Source organism: Rhipicephalus sanguineus, chromosome 1, assembly GCF_013339695.2.
Source record: "Rhipicephalus sanguineus isolate Rsan-2018 chromosome 1, BIME_Rsan_1.4, whole genome shotgun sequence".
Classification (NCBI taxonomy): Eukaryota; Metazoa; Arthropoda; class Arachnida; order Ixodida; family Ixodidae; genus Rhipicephalus; species Rhipicephalus sanguineus.
The window spans coordinates 230,777,503-230,796,910 of record NC_051176.1 but is presented as its reverse complement, the minus strand read 5'-3'; the positions used below and the strand labels follow the sequence as shown (position 1 = coordinate 230,796,910).

At 46.1% G+C, this 19,408-nt stretch overlaps 2 protein-coding genes across 3 annotated transcripts in view; both read right to left on the bottom strand.

Annotated features, from left to right (window-relative positions):
* Positions 1 to 8,403, bottom strand: part of LOC119374098 (uncharacterized) — a 13,085-nt gene extending 4,682 nt beyond the window's left edge. The window contains exons 1-4 of one of the 2 annotated variants that reach the window (XM_049420153.1): positions 8,265 to 8,397; positions 6,602 to 6,778; positions 6,274 to 6,378; positions 4,132 to 4,350 (exon numbers count right to left, since the gene is read on the bottom strand). In XM_049420153.1, coding sequence (XP_049276110.1) covers positions 4,288 to 4,350; positions 6,274 to 6,378; positions 6,602 to 6,778; positions 8,265 to 8,324 — 405 coding nt within the window. In that variant the 5' untranslated portion in view covers positions 8,325 to 8,397 and the 3' untranslated portion in view covers positions 4,132 to 4,287. Of the gene's footprint in view, positions 1 to 312; positions 436 to 4,131; positions 4,351 to 6,273; positions 6,379 to 6,601; positions 6,779 to 8,264 lie in introns of those variants that run through there. The other variant, XM_049420152.1, reaches the window with a different exon arrangement.
* A 6,774-nt stretch (positions 8,404 to 15,177) lies between these two features.
* On the bottom strand, positions 15,178 to 19,157 carry LOC119374113 (uncharacterized). The gene is made up of 4 exons (XM_037644182.2): positions 19,066 to 19,157; positions 17,748 to 17,924; positions 17,422 to 17,526; positions 15,178 to 15,390 (listed from the first exon to the last, which is right to left on the bottom strand). Exons 1-4 carry the CDS (start codon positions 19,123 to 19,125, stop codon positions 15,328 to 15,330), a joined length of 405 nt encoding a protein of 134 aa, XP_037500110.1. The 5' UTR covers positions 19,126 to 19,157; the 3' UTR covers positions 15,178 to 15,327.
* Between the last annotated feature and the right edge of the window lie 251 nt (positions 19,158 to 19,408).

Here is a 19,408-nt window from a genome sequence, read left to right as displayed (position 1 = left end):
TTGGGCGAGCGGCTGGCGCCGTGCTATCCCGCTGCCGTTTGAAAGTGGCCGCGCGCGCGCTTTATTGACGCGCTCGTTTGTGACAGTGTGTGTGAGTGTGTGTGTGGCTGCAAATAACTAACTATTCTAAATTAATTTACACTGCAACGCTTTGATGCCATTACACGCGAGTTATATTTTTAAATAGTATGAGGTGGTACTAATGGCGGACTCTGCTAATGAATTTCTGTATCATGGATGCTCCGAAGCTCAACCAGGTGAGTAGTGCTGTCCTGAAAACAAATTAGGCCTATGAGCGAAAAAAGTTCTTACCGTCTCAAGAGCGGTCAATATCCCCTGTGGTGTGGTGATGAACTGCGGATTTAGTTCAAGGCGCAGAGGTGACACCCCAGAACCGGTGGCTTCTTCTGCCTTGCGCTCAACGTCCACATCAGCCTAGAGAATGATTGTAACAGCGTGGTTAATGACTGTACCTTAATTAACGCTAATGCTCTCTTGGACATAAAGCTTGCCCCCGTGACACGTGTAATTGCTCCCTCTGCATTTTCTTGCACTGAACATTTAACTAATGTTAACGATACGAGACCAAATGCTGGTTACAGGCGCCTAAAAAGCACATTTCACGGCGCATCAAGAAAAAAAGAAAAGACAGCTAGAAATGCAACATTGCTTTGCATGAATATGCGCCTGCGTAGAAATCCAGCCGAGTGTCTCATCCATGCTTCACAAAACTGCGTGGGCAACCATTAAAACTCGCGAACACTGGCATGCATGTCGGCTTCAACGAATTGAGAAGCGATTTCATGCCCTTAACGAACTCGATCAATCGGCTCCATCGACCGCGATTGGAAGGAAATGGTGCCTACGCTTACGGTTTCCTTTGAAGGAACGGCTTTTTCGTCGGGAGAAGCATGCGAGGGCGTAGCGGCCATAGTCGATGACTTGCTCCAACCGAGGAAGAGACGCGTCTGGTGCTACGAGCTGGTCGGTGCGTGGCGCGCGGTAGCTGGTGAAAAAGAACAGAAGAAAACAAAGAGTCGTTTTGTAAATTTTGGAGCCTGTCAGTTTGGTATGGCGCTGTTATGACTGTTGTGGATAAATTTATTAAGGCATCCGGAAGACTGCACTGTTTGTGCTACCGGCCACAGAAACAAACGAAAACAAAAAGTTTCAGATATCTTTTTTCGCAATCTTTTCTTCGTCGCTGTTTGGATGAAAATTCACTATACAATGGTTACTTGCATCAGGGTTCATACCTACTTTTTTATTTTATTTCGTGCTTAATATTGCTTCCCAATTCTTCGTTCATGCATCTACGTTACAAACTACTGTGTGGCCAATCCTCCTCGTAAGCGAGATTTTCGTGGCAACAACAACGACAACAACGAATACCATACTAAAGTAATAATTGCAACCATTATTAAATACTGATGTTACGGAATCATAATCACCCTATCTCTGTTAATATAAATTGTCGAATAATATATTGAAGGACAGGTGCTCTCATTAGTGCTGGTCACTTATAGAGAAATTAGCACGGCATGCCTCTTTGCTTGGATTAAAAATTAAATATGACATCACATACTTTCCTACTGCAGCAATTAATAATATCGACTGCCTTAGCAGGGTTATAAAGCGCACTGTGAAGATGAAAGCAGAGCTAATGCTGCAAAGAATACTTTCTAGACATCGTTTCCTTTGAATTTATAAGTTATAATCATTGCAGTTATAAGGATTGAAGCTTTGCAGCTATAAGAATTGTAGAAAATCGCACATGATGTGCGACATGGGCGTCAGCAGGGGTGTGATAAAGCGGCACTTGCTCCCCCCCCCCCCCCCACCTCCCCTATGCCCTACCGCGATGCAACACGGGTTTGTAGCCCACCAGTGAAAATCCAGCCGACGCCCGCGATATGGGAAAAATATCAACAAGCTTTGGTGACATTAGACGTAATTGAATTGAAAAAAAAAATCGAAGATATACGAGGAGGGCCGGCATTTGGCATAACGAATATTGTTTTAGTTACCATATTTCTTAGAACATTGTAAATCAGCAGTCACATTGAAAGTATGCGATCAGGGGCACGGTGGACTTGTCCCACCGTTTTATCCATTGCGGCATTGTTTAAAACTGCTTTGGGCCTATTGCCACCCTAGTAGCACCATATGTTGACACGTTGCCGCAACATTGAGAAAGTTGCTTCAACGCTGTGGCAACATTGCGTGCTACTAGGGTGATGACCCTCAGTGCTTCCTTCGTCTTATCATATCCTTCACATCTTACGGGGTCTCTCTCGCTCTCGGAACAACGGACACAGTACAATTAACCTAGCGGGAACCATTCACAAAGGGCATTTATTTGTACCTTCTACGTAAAAAGCCCGCTAGCCGAATCATACAATCAATAGCATGCCTTCCCTGGAACACTGGAATAAAATGGAATAAAAACGGATTGTAAACAATTCGCCAGGCTTCACACACTTGTAACAAAGGAAGGCGAAAGCCTATCTAACACTCACGTAAGACAAATGAGCCCCAACGAGCAAGTACATGTGTTTTGCATTAAATCGGCCTTTTGCCTGATGCGAGAACTTATGTCTTTGCATGTGTTGTTCAAAGGTGTGAAGACTTTAAAGAAGTACCCAATACGCGTCTGTATGGCAATACGCGCACCTTTGTTGATGTGGCTGATCATGATGACGACGATTAATTATGGCTGAGCCCTTTGTAATGGGTAGAAAGCTTTGCACTGCTCACTCGTTATGAACTTCCCGTGGTGTGACGCCTGGTGCGATTATAGGCTTCCGCCAAACAATATTACGTCTGTTAACGTGACACCTCGCCCGACATGACGTTTCTAAAACTAGTTTCAAGCACTGGCGTAGCTATGTGGCAGAACGCTTGACTGCCAGGCAAATGGCTGGGTTCGATCGGTGCCGGCTCGAACCCCGATTTTTATTAAGCTCACGTGAGTTTTTTTTGCGCACGCCGCGTTTGACGAGGCACTACAAGCTTTGGCCCTAAAACTTTTCGGCAACACAGAGACAACCAGACCGCATTGTATTTCTTTCTAGCTTGTTACCCGTACTAAATGATCAAAACATATAATGGGGGACCGCAGCTAATGAATAAAATGCGTTCAAAGCGGGCGAATGTGTAGACGAGTTCAGTGCGCTGCATATGGACAGTTAATTTGTGACAATAACCACTCTTGTAGCATTTAGGTGTAACTTTTGCAAAATGAAAGCTATTGTCTTCAGATTTCTGTCTGAAAATCTAGTGTACAATCTGAAAGACGCGGTGAAATAAACTAGTGAAGAGAATTGTTTCATGAAACGCCTGCCTTTTCTTCACACTGATAAGCATTCGCTATGTTTATTCGGAAATGCAACTAAAGATATTGCGAGAGAACGTTGGATTCTGTTGGAAGCAGAAATTTAGCGTTGAGAAGGCTTTTTGCAAATAAGGTTTGGTAAGAACACGGGCCTGGCTAAACGTGGCATGATTTTATGCAACGTGTCTTCACTTGAATTGTATGGAACAGAACAGGTAAATTACCTCTGGCAGCCCGTCTGTCCTTGCATTTGGCCTTAGTGGTTGGCTTATGGTGGGTGGGAGTTAACGTCCCATATCGACAAGGGCTACGAGAGACGCCGAAGTAGAGGGCTGTGGACAATTTCAACCACCTATATAGTTCTTTAACGTGCATTGAAATCGCCGTCGTGGGCCTCTAGCATTTAGTCTCCATCGAAATGCGACCGCCGCGGCCGGGATCGAACCCGCGACTTTCGGTTCGGCAACCAAGAACCATATGAACACTAAGCCACAGCGGCGGCTTTGGCCTCAATCGCAACAGGCATCGGTCGAACACCGGAGCACAATATCAGCTCTTCATCGTTATCGGAGAGAAACATAAGCAGCGTTAGACGGTGGATTTTCTTGAAAGCAACAAATTAAGGGGCGAGCAATTACTTCCCATTGAGCAACTAAGTTCTCCGAAAATGGTTTGAGCAAGCAAATCTGAGAATGACACTTCAATGAACGAGTGGACATGCATACATATATGGCCGCCATCGTGAAGCACCTGTGGACATGATTGGAATGGCGAGAAAGTGCAGCATGTCATGTCGACGCAATTCAATATGCTTTAATGAAAACCACATTATAAAATGATTTAAGAACACAAAGATAAAAATGTGTTTAGAGGTTGAGGCCCTGACTCGTGGCAGATCGACCGATGAAGTAGGGCGGTCGGTCGGGCCAACCGAAGTGCAGGCAAGCCAGCGCTCAGGACGTCAGGGTGCTCAGACCATGGCACACATGGAGTATTCCGACGCCGAGCAGCGCGGTCTGAAAGAAGAGAGACAAAAAAAAAAATCACGAGCTTCATGTCACGAATGGCGCTCACATTACTCTGTGTGCATGGGGTGAAATCTCAAAAAGGCGTACAAACCGAAGTTTATGTATATGTATGTATAAATCGTCACTATGAAGCTGAACCGCGCGATTCCTTGCTCTAATGCAAATATCGTGCTAGAATGCTGGGAAACAATTACGTGGTATGCCTCTGCGACAGAAGTTTGCTTGGCAGCAGTACACGACCGACAGTGGAAGCAAGAGAAGTGGGGAAACACCATAGGCGTGCGCAGGGTTCCCCATCAGGGGGGGGCAAAGGTTCAGAGCAGCGCCCCCCCCCACCCTACTAAGTCAATGTATGGGGCAGATTTTGCGCCTCCCCCCCCCCCTCTTAGTTGACTAGAAGGGTCAATGTACGGGGCAGACTTTGCGCCCCCCCTCTTAGGTGATAAGGGGGGCGGCCGCCCCCCCCCGGCCCCCCCTGTGCGCACGCCTATGGGAAACACTGACTTACGCGTGAGTACGTCAGAGGGTGAGCCCTACAAGGAGGGAGCGTTTTAACAGCAAAGCTGCTTCAGCTAGCCGTAATTTGTGTGTGCGGCCTATCAGAAAACTATCATCATCAACAACGGGTATGTGCCACTGAATTTGGGCAGATTCCACTACACTCACCGCTACGGCGTGGCCTGTAATAACCATGAGAGCGAGTACAGAGAGAGAAACCAACAGAGAGACGGTAAGAGAGATATAAAAGAGAAAAATTCTTTCCAAGAAAATTTCTTCACGAGGCGGGATTCGAACCCGCGTACCCTCGATCCGAAGGCGAGCGTCCTAACCACTCGGCTATCCAGACACGCTACCGGAGTGCAACATAGTGTAGCAAGGAGGTGGGAAAGGGAAGTGAGCGTGAGGAGAAGAGGTGTGATGAGGAGGAGGTAATCCCACTACTCACCACTGGTTCACTAAGAGAGAGAGAGAGAGATAGAAGGAAAAAGAGAAAAAGTTAGAGAGAAATAATGGGAACGAGGACGTAAAAAGATGGAAGGACTTAGCACGAGTAGTGCGGAAGCTGCCATACTAGGGAGCAGGAATGGCAACGGCGGCTGCGACAAGAGCTCGAAGCGATGGAAGCCCTACGCCAACGACGACGTGCCTTAGATCTATGATACGTGCGAACGCTCGGTTCTGGATTTTGAACATCCGTGCCGTGACTAACGTATCTAAAGCCTAGCAACAACCTAGAAGCAACCAGATTAGACTTCAGAACCATCCAGTGTCGCTGTTTGAAGCCTTACGCGACTTCGTGCAAGCTTCGCCAAAGTTTTTTTTATAAAGCTTTGTGTTATAGTCTATTTCGCAAGGGGGCATCTCTTCAAGGGTTTAATTGGGTGGGGAAAGTAATGCAACGTTAGAAACAAAGCTTGTCTTTCGTATGTGATCGTTGCAAATGCCAGCGTCTTTCGCTAAAATTATGTCCAATGCCATGGTCGACTGAAACTTTCTCTTACGACTAGCTCTAGCCATGTGTGGACATGTGTCCCGAACAGAAGGAGGTGAAGAGAGAACAGATGACGAAGCCGATGGAATGTTGAGATTAAAGAGTGATCAACCTCGGATACTTATTTTATAATATGACAAATAGCACTTACCAACGATAAGCTTTAACAGGGGCAGAACTCGTACAAAAAGCTCCCACGTTAGAGATGTGTGGAATATATTTTACGCGGCGAAAGCGTTTGTCACTGCTCCCGAGACTCACTGAAGTGCTCTCTGTCAAGTACAAATGCGCCTATTCATGTTTCATCAACGAATATGAAAAAAGTTACATTGAGGCAATAGTGTCACGTTACCCGAAAGCTAAGCGACCCTCACACAGTTACCTCGCAATAAAGCATGGAGACGCTCTTACGTACTCACCCCCGTGAGATTCCGGAACCGCAAGGCGTCCCCTTTGTCGACGCCGTAAAACACGGCGCATCCAACCAGGAAGAGCAGCCCGGCCGCGCAGTGGTACAGCGAGTACTGGGTTGATGAAACGAAACGTGAAGCTATATAGTTCAGGGTGCAGCAGGTCAGTCGTAGTGTTCATTTTCAGTTACTGAACGCGCCACATCAGTGAATGTTATAAAGCACACAATACGTAGAAATAGCGAATACACCTGCTATTATATTGGAAACAAGTAAGACGAAAGACTAAGCAGGCAAGAGTGGAGAGCGTACACTGCGCACAAGAGCGTATACGCACGTAGAGAGTCTGCTGAAGGTGGTTCTGGGTGGCAGGCGAAGCCACGGCCGAGATGATGATGAGCGTGTTGTTGAGGCAGTAGGTGAAAGCGAGCAGGAAGGCGGCGTGCGCGTACCACTGGTACGTCACGCTGTGCCCCATCAGCAGGTACAGCACCATCACGGCGGCCGCCCCCAACTGCGCAGACAAACGAGGATGCGTTTTACGCACTCTTCGTCCGTAAACACACAGCACGTGGTGCATGTTTCGGTTGATCAAGGTGCCTCACAGGTAGCTCGCTATACAAATAACGCACATAAACAAAAAGCTTTGACAAATGCCTTGGTAGCATTAGCTGAAACACAATTAAACAACGAGAAAAATTTTACAGGCGGTGCTGGAAATGTATGAGAATGGTCTTAACGGGATAACTAGTATAAGCTCGCGCATGTAATCAAGAGTTCGACGAAAGTTCGTCTGGTCAGGCATTATGATGAGGATGAAGATGCGGTAACTGACCAAGTCAAGGACAACACAAAGACGTTTCGGGACCCGTACGGGTTCTTTGATCACACCTATTATACACAAGCCCACGTATGTGTATAATAGGTATCCTCGCGTGTGTTATGTCTCGCAATACCACAGTTGTGTTTGGGTGCATATACATATATAATAACTTAGACGCAGTTGATTACCCATCCTAAATTAAGTTACGCCGTAAAGCTTCGATGCCATTACACGAGCTATATTTTTAAGTAGTATACTACTTAAAGTATACTACATAAGTATACTACTTATATATAAAACCCTTTTGTCGGACTCTGCTAATGAGATCCTGTATCATGGATGCTCGGTAGCTTAAGCAGGTGAGGAGTGCTGTCCTGAAAACAACTTAGGCCTTTGAGCGAAGAAAGTTCTTACCGTTTCGAGAGCGGTCAATATCCCCTGTGGTGTGGCGATGAACTGCGGATTTGGTTCAAGGCGCAGAGGTGTCACCCCAGAACCGGTGGTTTCTTCTGCCTTGCGCTCAACGTCCAGATCAGCCTAGAGAATGATTGTAACAGCGTGGTTAATGACTGTACCCTAATTAACGCTAATGCTCTCTTGGACATAAAGCTTGCCCCCGTGACACGTGTAATTGCTCCCTCTGCGTTTTCTTGCACTGAAGTTTTAACTAACGTTAACGATAAGAGACCAAATGCTGGCACAGTTTAGCCTAAAAGGCGCATTTAGTTAATTCGATTTTTATGGCGAAAAACCAGCTGAGGCCATGATGCACCAGTGACAAGGTGTTAAATAATGAACATTGAAATGATGTAGTTTTAAAGCTGATTTAAAAAGCCGAATTCTTTTAATAAGTTCAGTTCGTCACACAAAGGTACACGAGAGGATCATCTCCTTGAAGCTGTTCTGGGCGCATAGAGAGAGAAAAAAAAAAGAAGACAGCTTGAAATATAACACTGTTCTGGGTGAAAAAGCGCCTTCGTAGAAATTGAGCCGGGTGCCTCATCCACAGCGAGGAATTCACGCGTCACAAAGCTGTATGGGCAGCCATTAAATCTCTTGAACACTGGCATCTGTGTCGGCTTCAACGAATTGAGAAACGAATAATTTCTCGCCGGAAACGAACTCGTTCAGTCAACTCCATCAACCGCTATTGGAAGGAGACGGTGCCCTCGCTTACGCTTTTCTGTGCAGGAACGGCTTTTTCGACGGGAGAAGCATGCGAGGGCGTAGCGGCCATAGTCGATGACTTGCTCCTGCCGAGGAAGGGACGCCTCTGGTGTCACGAGCTGGTCGGTGCGTGGCGCGCGGTAGCCGGTGAAAAAGAACAGAAGAAAACAAAGTCATGTTGTAAATTTTGTAACCTGCCAATTTGGTGCAAGCCTCGGTGCTGTTCTGACTGCTGCGCACAAATTTATTGAAGCAGACTGCACTGCTTGTGCTACCGGCCATGTTCTCAAACGAAAAAAAACAACAACAACCAAACCTTTATATATCTTTTCTCCCAATCTTTTTTTTCGTCTCTGTTTGGAATGAAATTGACCATATAATGCGTATTTGCCTCAGGGTTCATCCTTCCTTTATTATGTTATTTAGTGCTCAGTATTGCCTCCCGATTCTTCGTTCATGCATTTACGTTATAAAATACTGTGTGGTGAATCTTCCTCGTGGGTATGAGCCACATTTCCTACGATAAAACAACAACGACAACAACGAATAACATACACACGTAATAATTGCAACCATTATTAAAATACTGATGTTACGGAATCATAATCACCCTGTCTCTGTTAATATAAATTCTCGAATAATATATTGAAGGACAGGTGCTCTCATTAGTGCTGGTCACTTATAGGGAAATTAGCACGGCGTGCCTCTTTGCTTGGCTTAAAAATTAAATATGACATCACATACTTTCCTACTGCAGCAATTAATAATATCGACTGCCTTAGCGGGATTATAAAGAGCACGGTGAAGATGAAAGTCCAGCTAATGCTGCAATGAATACTTTCTAGATATCGGTTCCTTTGAATCTATAAGTTATAATCATCGCAGTTATAAGGATTCAAGCATTGAAGTTATAAGAAGTGCAGAAAATTGCACATGATGTGGGACATGGGCGTCGGCAGGGATGTGCAAAAGGGGCACACACCCAAGCCGCAGAAGTCTCCCCCTCCCCTCCCTGCCCTATCCCCTACCGCGATGCAACACGGGTTTGCAGCCCACAAGTGAAAATCCTGCCGACGCCCATGATACGGGAGAAATATGAACAAGCCTTGGCGACATTAGACGGAATTGAACTGAAAAAAATAAAAAAGCGAGGATATACCAGGAAGGCCAGCATCTGGCAATAACGAATATTGTTTTAATTATCATATTTCTTAGAACATTGCAAATCAGCAGTCACATTACAAGTGTGCTATCAGGGACACGGTGGACTTGTCCCACCGTTTTATCCGTTGCGGCATTGTTTAAAACTGCTTTGGGCCTATTGCCATCATGGCTCTTTTGGGGTCTTTCTCGCTCTCGGAACAACGGACGCAGTACCATTAACGCAGCGGGAACCACTCAAAAAGGGCATTTATTTGTACCTTCTACGTAAAAAGCCCGCTAGCCGAATCATACAATCAATAGCATGCCTTCCCTGGAACACTAGAATAAACTGGAACAAAAACGGATCTTAAATGATTCGGCAGGTTCCACACTCTTCTAACACAGGAAGGCGAAAGCCTATCTAGCACTCATGTAAGACAAATGAGCAAGTACATATGTTTTGCATTAAATCGGCCTTTTGCCTGATGCGAGCACTTTTGTCTTTGTATGTGTTGTTCAAAGGTGTGAAGACCTTAAAGAAGTACCCACTACGCGTATATATGGCAATACCAGCACCTATGTAGTTGCACACTTTGCTGATGTTGTGGCTGATCATGATGATGATGATGAATTATGGCTGAGCCCTTTGTAATGGGTAGAAAGCTTTGCACTACTCACTCGTTATACACTTGCCATGGTGTGACGCCTGGTGCGATTCTAGACTTTCACCAAACACTATTACGTTTGTTAACGTGACACCTCGCCCGACATGACGTTCTCGAAAAAAAAAATTAAGGCAGATCTGCACTAGTGGTGCCAAGCCTGAAAGAAGTGCGGAGCTGGGCGGTCTTCCTTGTTTCTCTGTATTAAATGCGTAACATTTCTTAGCGAACCCAAGGCAGTTTGAGTGTTTCTATCTATCTATCTATCTATCTATCTATCTATCTATCTATCTATCTATCTATCTATCTATCTATCTATCTATCTATCTATCTATCTATCTATCTATCTATCTATCTATCTATCTATCTATCTATCTATCTGTCTGTCTGTCTGTCTGTCTGTCTGTCTGTCTGTCTGTCTGTCTGTCTGTCTGTCTGTCTATCTATCTATCTATCTATCTATCTATCTATCTATCTATCTATCTATCTATCTATCTATCTATCTATCTATCTATCTAGTCGCCTACGTCTGGGTGCTCTCTTGATCACCTCCTTAACTTGCATGGTGTAGACCAAAACTGGCATGGGAGAGTAAGAGGGTTTCACGAATATGACTGTCTGGTCGTGAGATGAATAACTTGAAAATCCTGTCGCGTACGTCGTCAAACCCTTTCCTGCAGACACGTGTGACACATAACCGTTTACCACGCGCCACAGGTGACTGAAAGTTCATATCTACCCAGGAACGGTGGGAACAGACATTGGTCATTTAAATGCGAGAGCGTTAAGAAAAATTACACATCATCTCCCCCTACGGGCAACCATGGTGGGATGCGAAAGCATCGCGGGGGTGCGCATCGAGTTTCCGTTTCTGTTATGTGACTTATGAGACGGTGGTTGTCGAGGCGTTTGAATTACCGCTTGCCGACGCTGACATTGACGTTCGGCTTCCCGAGCCTTCCTCTGCTCTGCGGCGGTGGCGCTGCCGCTGCAACTAGCGCCGACGTTGACGTTGTTCATGGCGTTTCGCACACCGTTACACAGAGAGAGAATGACGGAAGCACAGGGAACGCGCTTTCGCAGCCTCTCAGCTTCGAGATTCGCTTGCCGGCGTTGCCGTTTACGTTCAGCTTCGCGAGCGTCCATAGCGCCGTTGCGAAGGAGAGTGCAACGGGAGCGAGCGCGCGCCGCATTATATATACGACCGCACAGCTGTGGCGGAGAGAGAGAGACGGGAGAGAAGAAACGAAGCGGAGCAACGCCACCTAGACAAACTTCGTCAAGGCCGGGAAGCTAAACTCCATTGGTCACGTGTCGTCAGAGGTAGTGGGCTGACTTTTTTCAGTGGGCCGCTCTTGCTCGGCGGACGCTAGCACCCATGCATCACTACACGGCTGCGACGCTGGTTGCGTTGTGCGCTGTGCTTGGTGGCGGATCGTCACCTACTCCCGCATTCGGCGGCACGTTCGCATCGGCGTTTTGGTCACTTCAGCATTACTAGTGTTCGAAGCTGGACGCGCTGGCTGCCATCCGATGCCGAGTTAAGTTGAAAGCAGTGTGGGAAACGCTAAGGCTGCGTTGCTCTGAGTGCCGTCGGTTCCTTCAAAACTGTGATGTGTGCTGCTTGTGTTTGTGCGCGTTTTGGTCGTTGAGTGACTAGGCTGTGATGCCAGAGAAGTGTTGTGTTCCACATTGTTGTGGCAACTACGACTCGAGACCCAAGGTACACGTATTTGGATTTCCAACCGATGAAGACACGCGGAAGGCACGGATACGTGTTATCCCAAAGGATAATTTCAGCCCTACAAAGCATTCAAAGGTAAATACACGCCTTCTCTTTTGTTTTTCGTGTATTCCTTTTTATGTAGTATGATGGTATTACGTTTCATTTTTGTAATGTGCGTGCGTTTCGCAGTATGCTAGTGTGAACTGCAGAAACGTGAATCGTAAAGTTGTCACTCTCTTGTCACTTGCAGGTGTGCGACAAACACTTCAGTCCGGACGATATTCTACGAGGTGTTTGCAATAAACAAGGCACAAAAGTGGAACGATATGTGTATGCTTTTTATGTACTTTGAAGCATGCGTTGTTTTTCATTATTAGAACATTTGACACGCAAATAACGGGGGTTCTAATCGAATATAAAAGTCGCCACATGTCACGCCTGTGGGAGTTGATGTAATGCGTAGCAGTCAGCAAGGAGCTGCATATATCGCATTATTTGTCTGTGAGGCAAATGAAGGCCTTCATGTTCACTATTGAATGTTTGTCCTGCATTCATTCATGTACATTTCGTTAAATACCATGCTATAAAACTTACATTCTGGTATATACAATACATGGTTGCTCATTTATATTCGTCACGCACTTATTTCACGTCCTACCGCTTTCGGTATAAATCCGGTTAGCGAAACAGCCGGAAGTGTACTTAGACAATATCATATAATTCACGCCTTACTTGACAAACATGTCATGATTTGCATGCTAGGACCTGTCACTTATGCTCCTCATACAGTCACGCCACGGCACACCAGTTTTGGTACACATCTTGCTAGCCAAGTGATTGCGAGCCCACCATGAGCGTGGCATGCAAGTCATGCCGCACGTGGCATGACTCATGATTTTTACGTTACAACCTGTCATTTATGTTCGTCATACAACCATGTCACGATATGCCAATTTTGGTTCATACATTTATTGAAACGGCAGCGAACGCTCCAAGAGTGTGTCATGTAAATCAAGCCTTACATGACATGCATGTCATAATTTACACGTTACAGCCTAAGAATCCTGTTTGTCATACACTACTGTCCCGCCATACCGATTTCGGTGTATAATAAATGAACTAAACGGCCGCTAGAGCACGAATACCGTAGCTCACGCAGGTCGAGCGTCAGCCCGCTAGCGACACGTCACTCGAACGGCTTCCAGGCCTTGACGAAGTTTGTCTGGGCGGCGTTGAGCGGAGGCAGCGCTCACGCCACCTCCTCCACCACACCTCCTCCCACCTCCTCGCTCTCACGCGAGGAGAGGGCGAGAGTTGGCGCATGCGCAGTATCGGTGCGGACGCCGCAGAACGGACACTGCCCTGAGCATAAGATGCTTTCGCATCTAAAACCGACATCGGCAGCGTTGACCCGACGAATGCAAAGAATAAAACTTAGGATCCCATAAGGAATCGGACCCAAGCATTCTGCGTGGCAGTCAGGTATTCTACCACAGAGCCACGCCAGGTCTAGAAACTGCTTTCGAAGAAGACCCTATGCAGGCGTAACGTCGGTACAACGTCAACTGTGGTTGTAGTGCTGGCTATCTAATTTCATTACAAAGTAATAAACACTACATATGTACTCCTATGATACAGGCGTCACGTCGGGTTAACGTCAATTCTGGTTCCAGTGCTGGCTCCGCGTTTATAGCAGTCTAATAAACATTGTATTTGTATACCTATGATTCAGCAAGCTATATTCAAGCGTTGTTCGACCCCGGAGGAATACGCTAATGAAAGTTACGTATGATATTCACATCATCGCACCGAAACGTGCACTTTGTTTCGATAACGCAGACGCCTGTGTTCTAACGTGGGTGCTGATACTACGTCAGACCATAAGTTACCCTTTAAAGGCCAGTGTTGTCGACCTGCCTGAGAAGACGATATGCACACAACTACTACACAGTACAGAAACACGTCCATCCACCTCGTAACGCTTGGCTCAAAGCCAAAGGATGCAGCAAAGAACTACTTGCTGACTGCTTCGCATGAAAACGACTTCTACAAGGCGTGGAATCTTTCGAAATCTTTTTTTCTCTTTTCTTTCTTCCTCTCTTTCTTTTAACACGAAAGTGTTTTATGCCGGGGACAACCACGGCTACATGACGTATTCCGTCACGGATATGACATTGTAAAATATATAGACTAACTACGCTAAGTTATCCGTAATAATCGGGCGTCGAAGCTACCCCAAGGCAAGCGAAGCCATTCTACGCAATCGTTTGCTGCGAAAGAGGTGAATCCGTCCACATCAACGCTAAATTCAGTTCGAAGCGGGCGTCCAAAACCGCCGCCATGTTTTACGTATGTTAATCACGCAAACACGGTAACGCTAAATCTCAAAAATATCGTGCGTACGGTAAACCTTACGGGTCGTTTAGCGTACTGCACATGCGCATTTCGATCCCGCTATTCAGCTAAGCCCGCTATTCCGCTAAGCCCGCTAAACTATAACTGTCTAATATCTCTTTAGCTTGTTACCCGTACTAAGCGAACAAAAACTTGGAGTACGCTTCAGCTTCGCCTTCAAGAGTAGGACGCGATAGCGTAATCGGACCCTGTACGCATCGCCTTCTCAACTGCTAGCCTAGCTTCGGTTCTCGGTGCATGCCTCAACCGTGCCGCAAGAAAACGAACGACTGAGCGCGTAACATTGGCCGTTTCAAACTATCCTAGAATGCCTACTCCAAGTACAGTTCTTAGGTGCCCACTACGCCATAATTGCTCCTTTCGAGAATCGGCGAAGGTCCCACTATACGCGTCCGTAATGCAACACGTGAACCTAAGCAGCTGCTCACTTTCTTGATGCTTTTGCAGCTGATGATGGTTAAATATGTCTGAGCGCTTTGTAACGGGTGGGCCTTTAAAACACCCACTCGTTGCGCAATTCACATGTTTTGACGCCTGGCGCGATTCTGCGCTTCTGCCACGCAATATTACATGCGTTAAGGAGACTTCTCCCACTACATGACATTCATATAGCAACCAAAAGCCATATGTTCGGCAACCAAAAGCCATATGACCATTATATGCCACAGCGGCGTCTTTGGCCTCAATCGTAGCAGGAATCGGTCGACACCGGAGCATATTCTCAGCTCTTAATCGTTATCGGAGATAAACATAAGCAGCGTTAAACGGCGGATTTTCTTGGAAGCAGGAAATTAAGGAGCAAGCAATTACTTCCCACTGAGCAACTATAAGTCCTCTGAAAACAGCTCGGTTACGCGAATCTGACAGTGACACTTCAATGAAGGTGTCGATATGCAGTGATATATGGCCGCCATCGTGAAGCACAGGCAGGCGTGGTTTAAGTCGAGCGAAAGTGCAGCACGCCTATGTCGACGCAGTTCAATACGCTTTAATGAAAACCACACTAAATAATAATTTAAGAAAACACAGATAAAAATGTGTTTAGGGGTTGAGGCCCTGAGTCGTGGCGGAGCGACCAATTAGTAGGGCGGTCGGTCGGGCCAACCGAAGTGCAGGCAGGCCAGCGCTCACGGCATCAGGGTGCTCAGGCCATGGCACACATGGAGTATTGCGACGCCGAGCAGCGCGGTCTGAAAGAAGAGAGAAAAAAAAGAAAAAAAAACCGTAAGCTTCATATCACTAATGGCGCTCACGTTACTCTGTGCGGATGGGGCGAAATTTCGAAAAGGTGCAAAAACTAATTTTATACTATATATATATATATACATATATAAGTATAAAGCCTCCCACTGAAGCATAATTGCGCGATTCCTTACTCCTATGCAAATATCGTGCTAGAATGCAGGGAAACAATTACGTTGTATGCTTCTGCGACAGAAGAGAGCTTGGCAACAGTATAAGACCGACAGTGGAAGCAAGGGAAGTGGGAAAACACTGACTCACGCGTTAGTACTACATGAGAGGGTGAGCCTTACAAGCAGGGAGCGTTATTTATACACCTATGTCTGTATAACTATTTCGCAAGGGGGGACCTTTCGAAGGGTTTAATTGGGAGGAGAAGGTACTGCAACGTTAGACAAAATGCTTGCCTTTCATATGTGATCGTTGCAAACGAAACGTCTTTTACTACAATTTTGTCCAACGCCATGCTTGACTGAAACTTTCTGTTCCGACTAACTCGAGCGTAAGAGTTAACAGCGAAGGTGTCTAAGGCAGCCGTAATTTGTGCGGCCTGTCTAGTGTGGCCTGCCCTGTGTGGCCTATCAGGTACGTTCCACAGAAATTGGGTGAATACCACTAGTCACCACTGGTCCACTAAAAATGAAGAAGACAACAGTTAGCCCGATGCAAGGGAACGGGAAAGGCAACGGCGGCAGCGAGAAGACCCCGAAGCGATGGAAGGCCTACGCCAACGACGACGTGCCCGTGGATCTATGAGAGGTGCGAACGCTTGGTTTCACGCGAGTTTCTCTGAGTTTGGACATCCGTGTCGTGTCTCTGACTGAGTGGTTTAACTCGAACCTCTCTGCACTGAGAATCAACGTACAAACAACCTAGCATCACCTAGCCAAAGCCTAGCAACGACCTAGAAGCAACCTAGAAACAACCCTCATCACCTAGCCTACCAATAACCTAGAAGCGACCAGATTAGTCTTCAGAATCGTCCAGTTTCGCTGTTTCAACGCTTGCGCGGCTTAGTGCTTAGTGCAAGCTTCGCCATTTTTTTAAATACGGGCCGATGACATGTAACCAGAATAGAAGAAGAGGTGGAGACAAACATGACGAAGACGATGCAATGTTGACGTTAAAGAGTTGATCAGCCTCGGATCCTTATTTTAACTGCGGGGCTGTTTAAGCAGGCCGTAAAAACTTTGGTGTCCGCAAAAAAACCACAGCTGGGCGCGCGCCACAGGAATTGGGCAAGCCCCACTACCGAGTACAGCAGGTGCGAGCGTTAAACGAAGACGAACACGTCAAAGAGAGAGAGAGAGAAATAGATAGAAAGAAAGGTAGAAAGACATAGAAAAACATAGAAAGAGAGAGAAAGAATAGAAAAAAACAGACACGAAAAAGAGATAGAAAAAGTAGAGCAAGACAGAACGAGAAAGAGAGAAAAAGGAGCAGAGAGAGAGAAAGGAAAGAAAGAGAAATAAAGATAGAATGATCGAGGAAGAGAAAAGAAATCGATAGCGAGAACGGAAGACATAGAAGAAAGAAAGAAAGAAAGAAAGAAAGAAAGAAAGAAAGAAAGAAAGAAAGAAAGAAAGAAAGAAAGAACAAAATGAAGAGAAACAAGGAAGGTCACCCAAGCCGCGCTCTTCCTTCATGCTTGCCGCCACTATATATTACGGGGCGAAGTTGCAATAACTTTTTATATGTGAAATGGCACCTACCAACCATAAGCTTTAAAATGGGCAGAGCTCTTACCAAAAGCTCTGATGCTAGAGATGCGTGGATTATATTTTACGCGGCAAAAGGGTTCGTCAGTGTTCCCAAGGCTCACTGAAGTGCTGTCTCTCAAGTACAAATGCGCCTATTCATGTTCCATCAACGCTAATAAAAAAGTTACATTGAGGCAATAGTGTCACGTTACCCGAAAGCTAAGCGACCCTCACACAGTTACCTCGCCATAAAGCATGGAGACGCCCTCACATACTCACCCCCGTGAGATTCCGGAACCGCAAGGCGTCCCCTTTGTCGACGCCGTAAAACACGGCGCATCCAACTAGGAAGAGGAGCCCGGCCGCGCAGTGGTACAGCGAGTACTGGGTTAATGAAACGAAACGTGAAGCTATATAGTTCAGGGTGCATAAGGTCGATCGCAGTGTTCGTTTTCAATTCCTGAACGCGTCACATCAGTGAATGTTATAAAGCACACAAAACGTACAAATGGCGAATACACCTACTATTATATTAGAAACAAGACGAAAGACTAAGCAGATAAGAGAGTGGAGAGCGTACACTGCGCACAAGAGCGTATACGCACGTAGAGAGTCTGCTGAAGGTGGTTCTGGGTGGAAGGCGAAGCCACGGCCGAGATGATGATGAGCGTGTTGTTGAGGCAGTAGGTGAAAGCGAGCAGGAAGGCAGCGTGCGCGTACCACTGGTACGTCACGCTGTGCCCCATCAGCAGGTACAGCACCATCACGGCGGCCGCCCCCAACTGCGCAGACAAACGAGGATGCGTTTTACGCACTCTTCGTCCGTAAACACACAGCACGTGGTGCATGTTTCGGTTGATCAAGGTGCCTCACAGGTAGCTCGCTATACAAATAACGCACAGTACGTAAACAAAAAGCTTTGACAAATGCCTTGGTAGTATTAGCAAAAACACCACTAAACAACGAGAAAAGTTGTACTGCTGGTGCTGGAAATGTATGGGAATGGTCTCACGGTTATATATATATATATATATATATATATATATATATATATATATATATATATATATATATATATATATATATATATATATATATATATATATATATATATATATATATATATATATATATATTATATATATATATATATATAAACTATCCTAAAAAGTTACGCCGTACAGCTTCGGTGTCATTACACAAGTTACACTTTTCAATAGGATAAGGAGGTACTTTTGCCGGACTCTGCTAATGAGTTTCTGTATCATGGATGCTCGGAAGCTTGAGCAGACGAAGAGTGCTTTCCTGAAAACAGCGTAGGCCTTTGAGCGAAGAAAGTTCTTACCGTCTCAAGAGCGGTCAATATACCCTGTGGTGTGGCGATGAACTGCGGATTTGGTTCAAGGCGCAGAGGTGTCACCCCAGAGCCGGTGGTTTCTTTTGCCTTGCGCTCAACGTCCAGATCAGCCTATAGAGAATGGTTAGAGCGTCGTTAATGATTGTGCCTTAATTAACGCTAATGTTGTCTTAGGCATAAAGCTTGCCCGCGTAATTGCTTCCTCTACGTTTTCTTGCACTGAAAATTTGCTGTAATAATCTTAACGATAGAGGCTAAATGCTGGCACAGTTACGCCTAAAAGGCGCGGCTTGACGGCGCAGCAAGAAATAAAAGGAAAGACAGCTTGAAATGTAGCACTCTTCTGGATGAAGATACGCCTGCGTACAAATCGAGCCGAGTGCCTCATTCACAGCGAGGAATTCACGCGTCACGAAGCTGCATGGGCAGCCATTACATCTCGCGACCCCTGGCATGCGTGTCGGCTTCAGCGAATTGAGAAGCGAATGAATTAATTCTCGCCCGAAACGAACTCGTTCAGTCGGTTCCATCGACCGCGATTGGAAGGAGACGGTGCCCTCGCTTACGCTTTTCTGTGCAGGAACGGCTTTTTCGACGGGAGAAGCATGCGAGGGCGTAGCGGCCATAGTCGACGACTTGCTCCAGCCGAGGAAGGGACACGTCTGGTGCCACGAGCTGGTCGGTGCGTGGCGCGCGGTAGCCGGTGAAAAAGAACAGAAGAAAACAAAGAGCCGTTTTGTAAGTTTTGGAGCCCAGTTTGGTGCAAGCCGCAGTGCTGTTCTGACTGCCGAGCAGAAATTTATTGAAACGTCCGGAAGACTGCACTGCTTGTGCTGCCTGCCACAGAGATCGAAGGGAAAAGAAATGTTTTATATATCTTTTCTCCCAATCTTTTCTTTGTCTCTGTTT

Coding starts and splice junctions, on each gene's coding strand:
- LOC119374113 (XM_037644182.2), bottom strand. CDS start 19,125: ATGGCCGCTACGCCCTCGCATGCTTCTCCCGTCGAAAAAGCCGTTCCT. Junction 17,925..19,065: donor CCGTTCCTGCACAGAAAAGC/GTAAGCGAGGGC, acceptor TTGTCTGCGCAG/TTGGGGGCGGCCGCCGTGAT. Junction 17,527..17,747: donor ACCTTCAGCAGACTCTCTAC/GTGCGTATACGC, acceptor TCATTAACCCAG/TACTCGCTGTACCACTGCGC.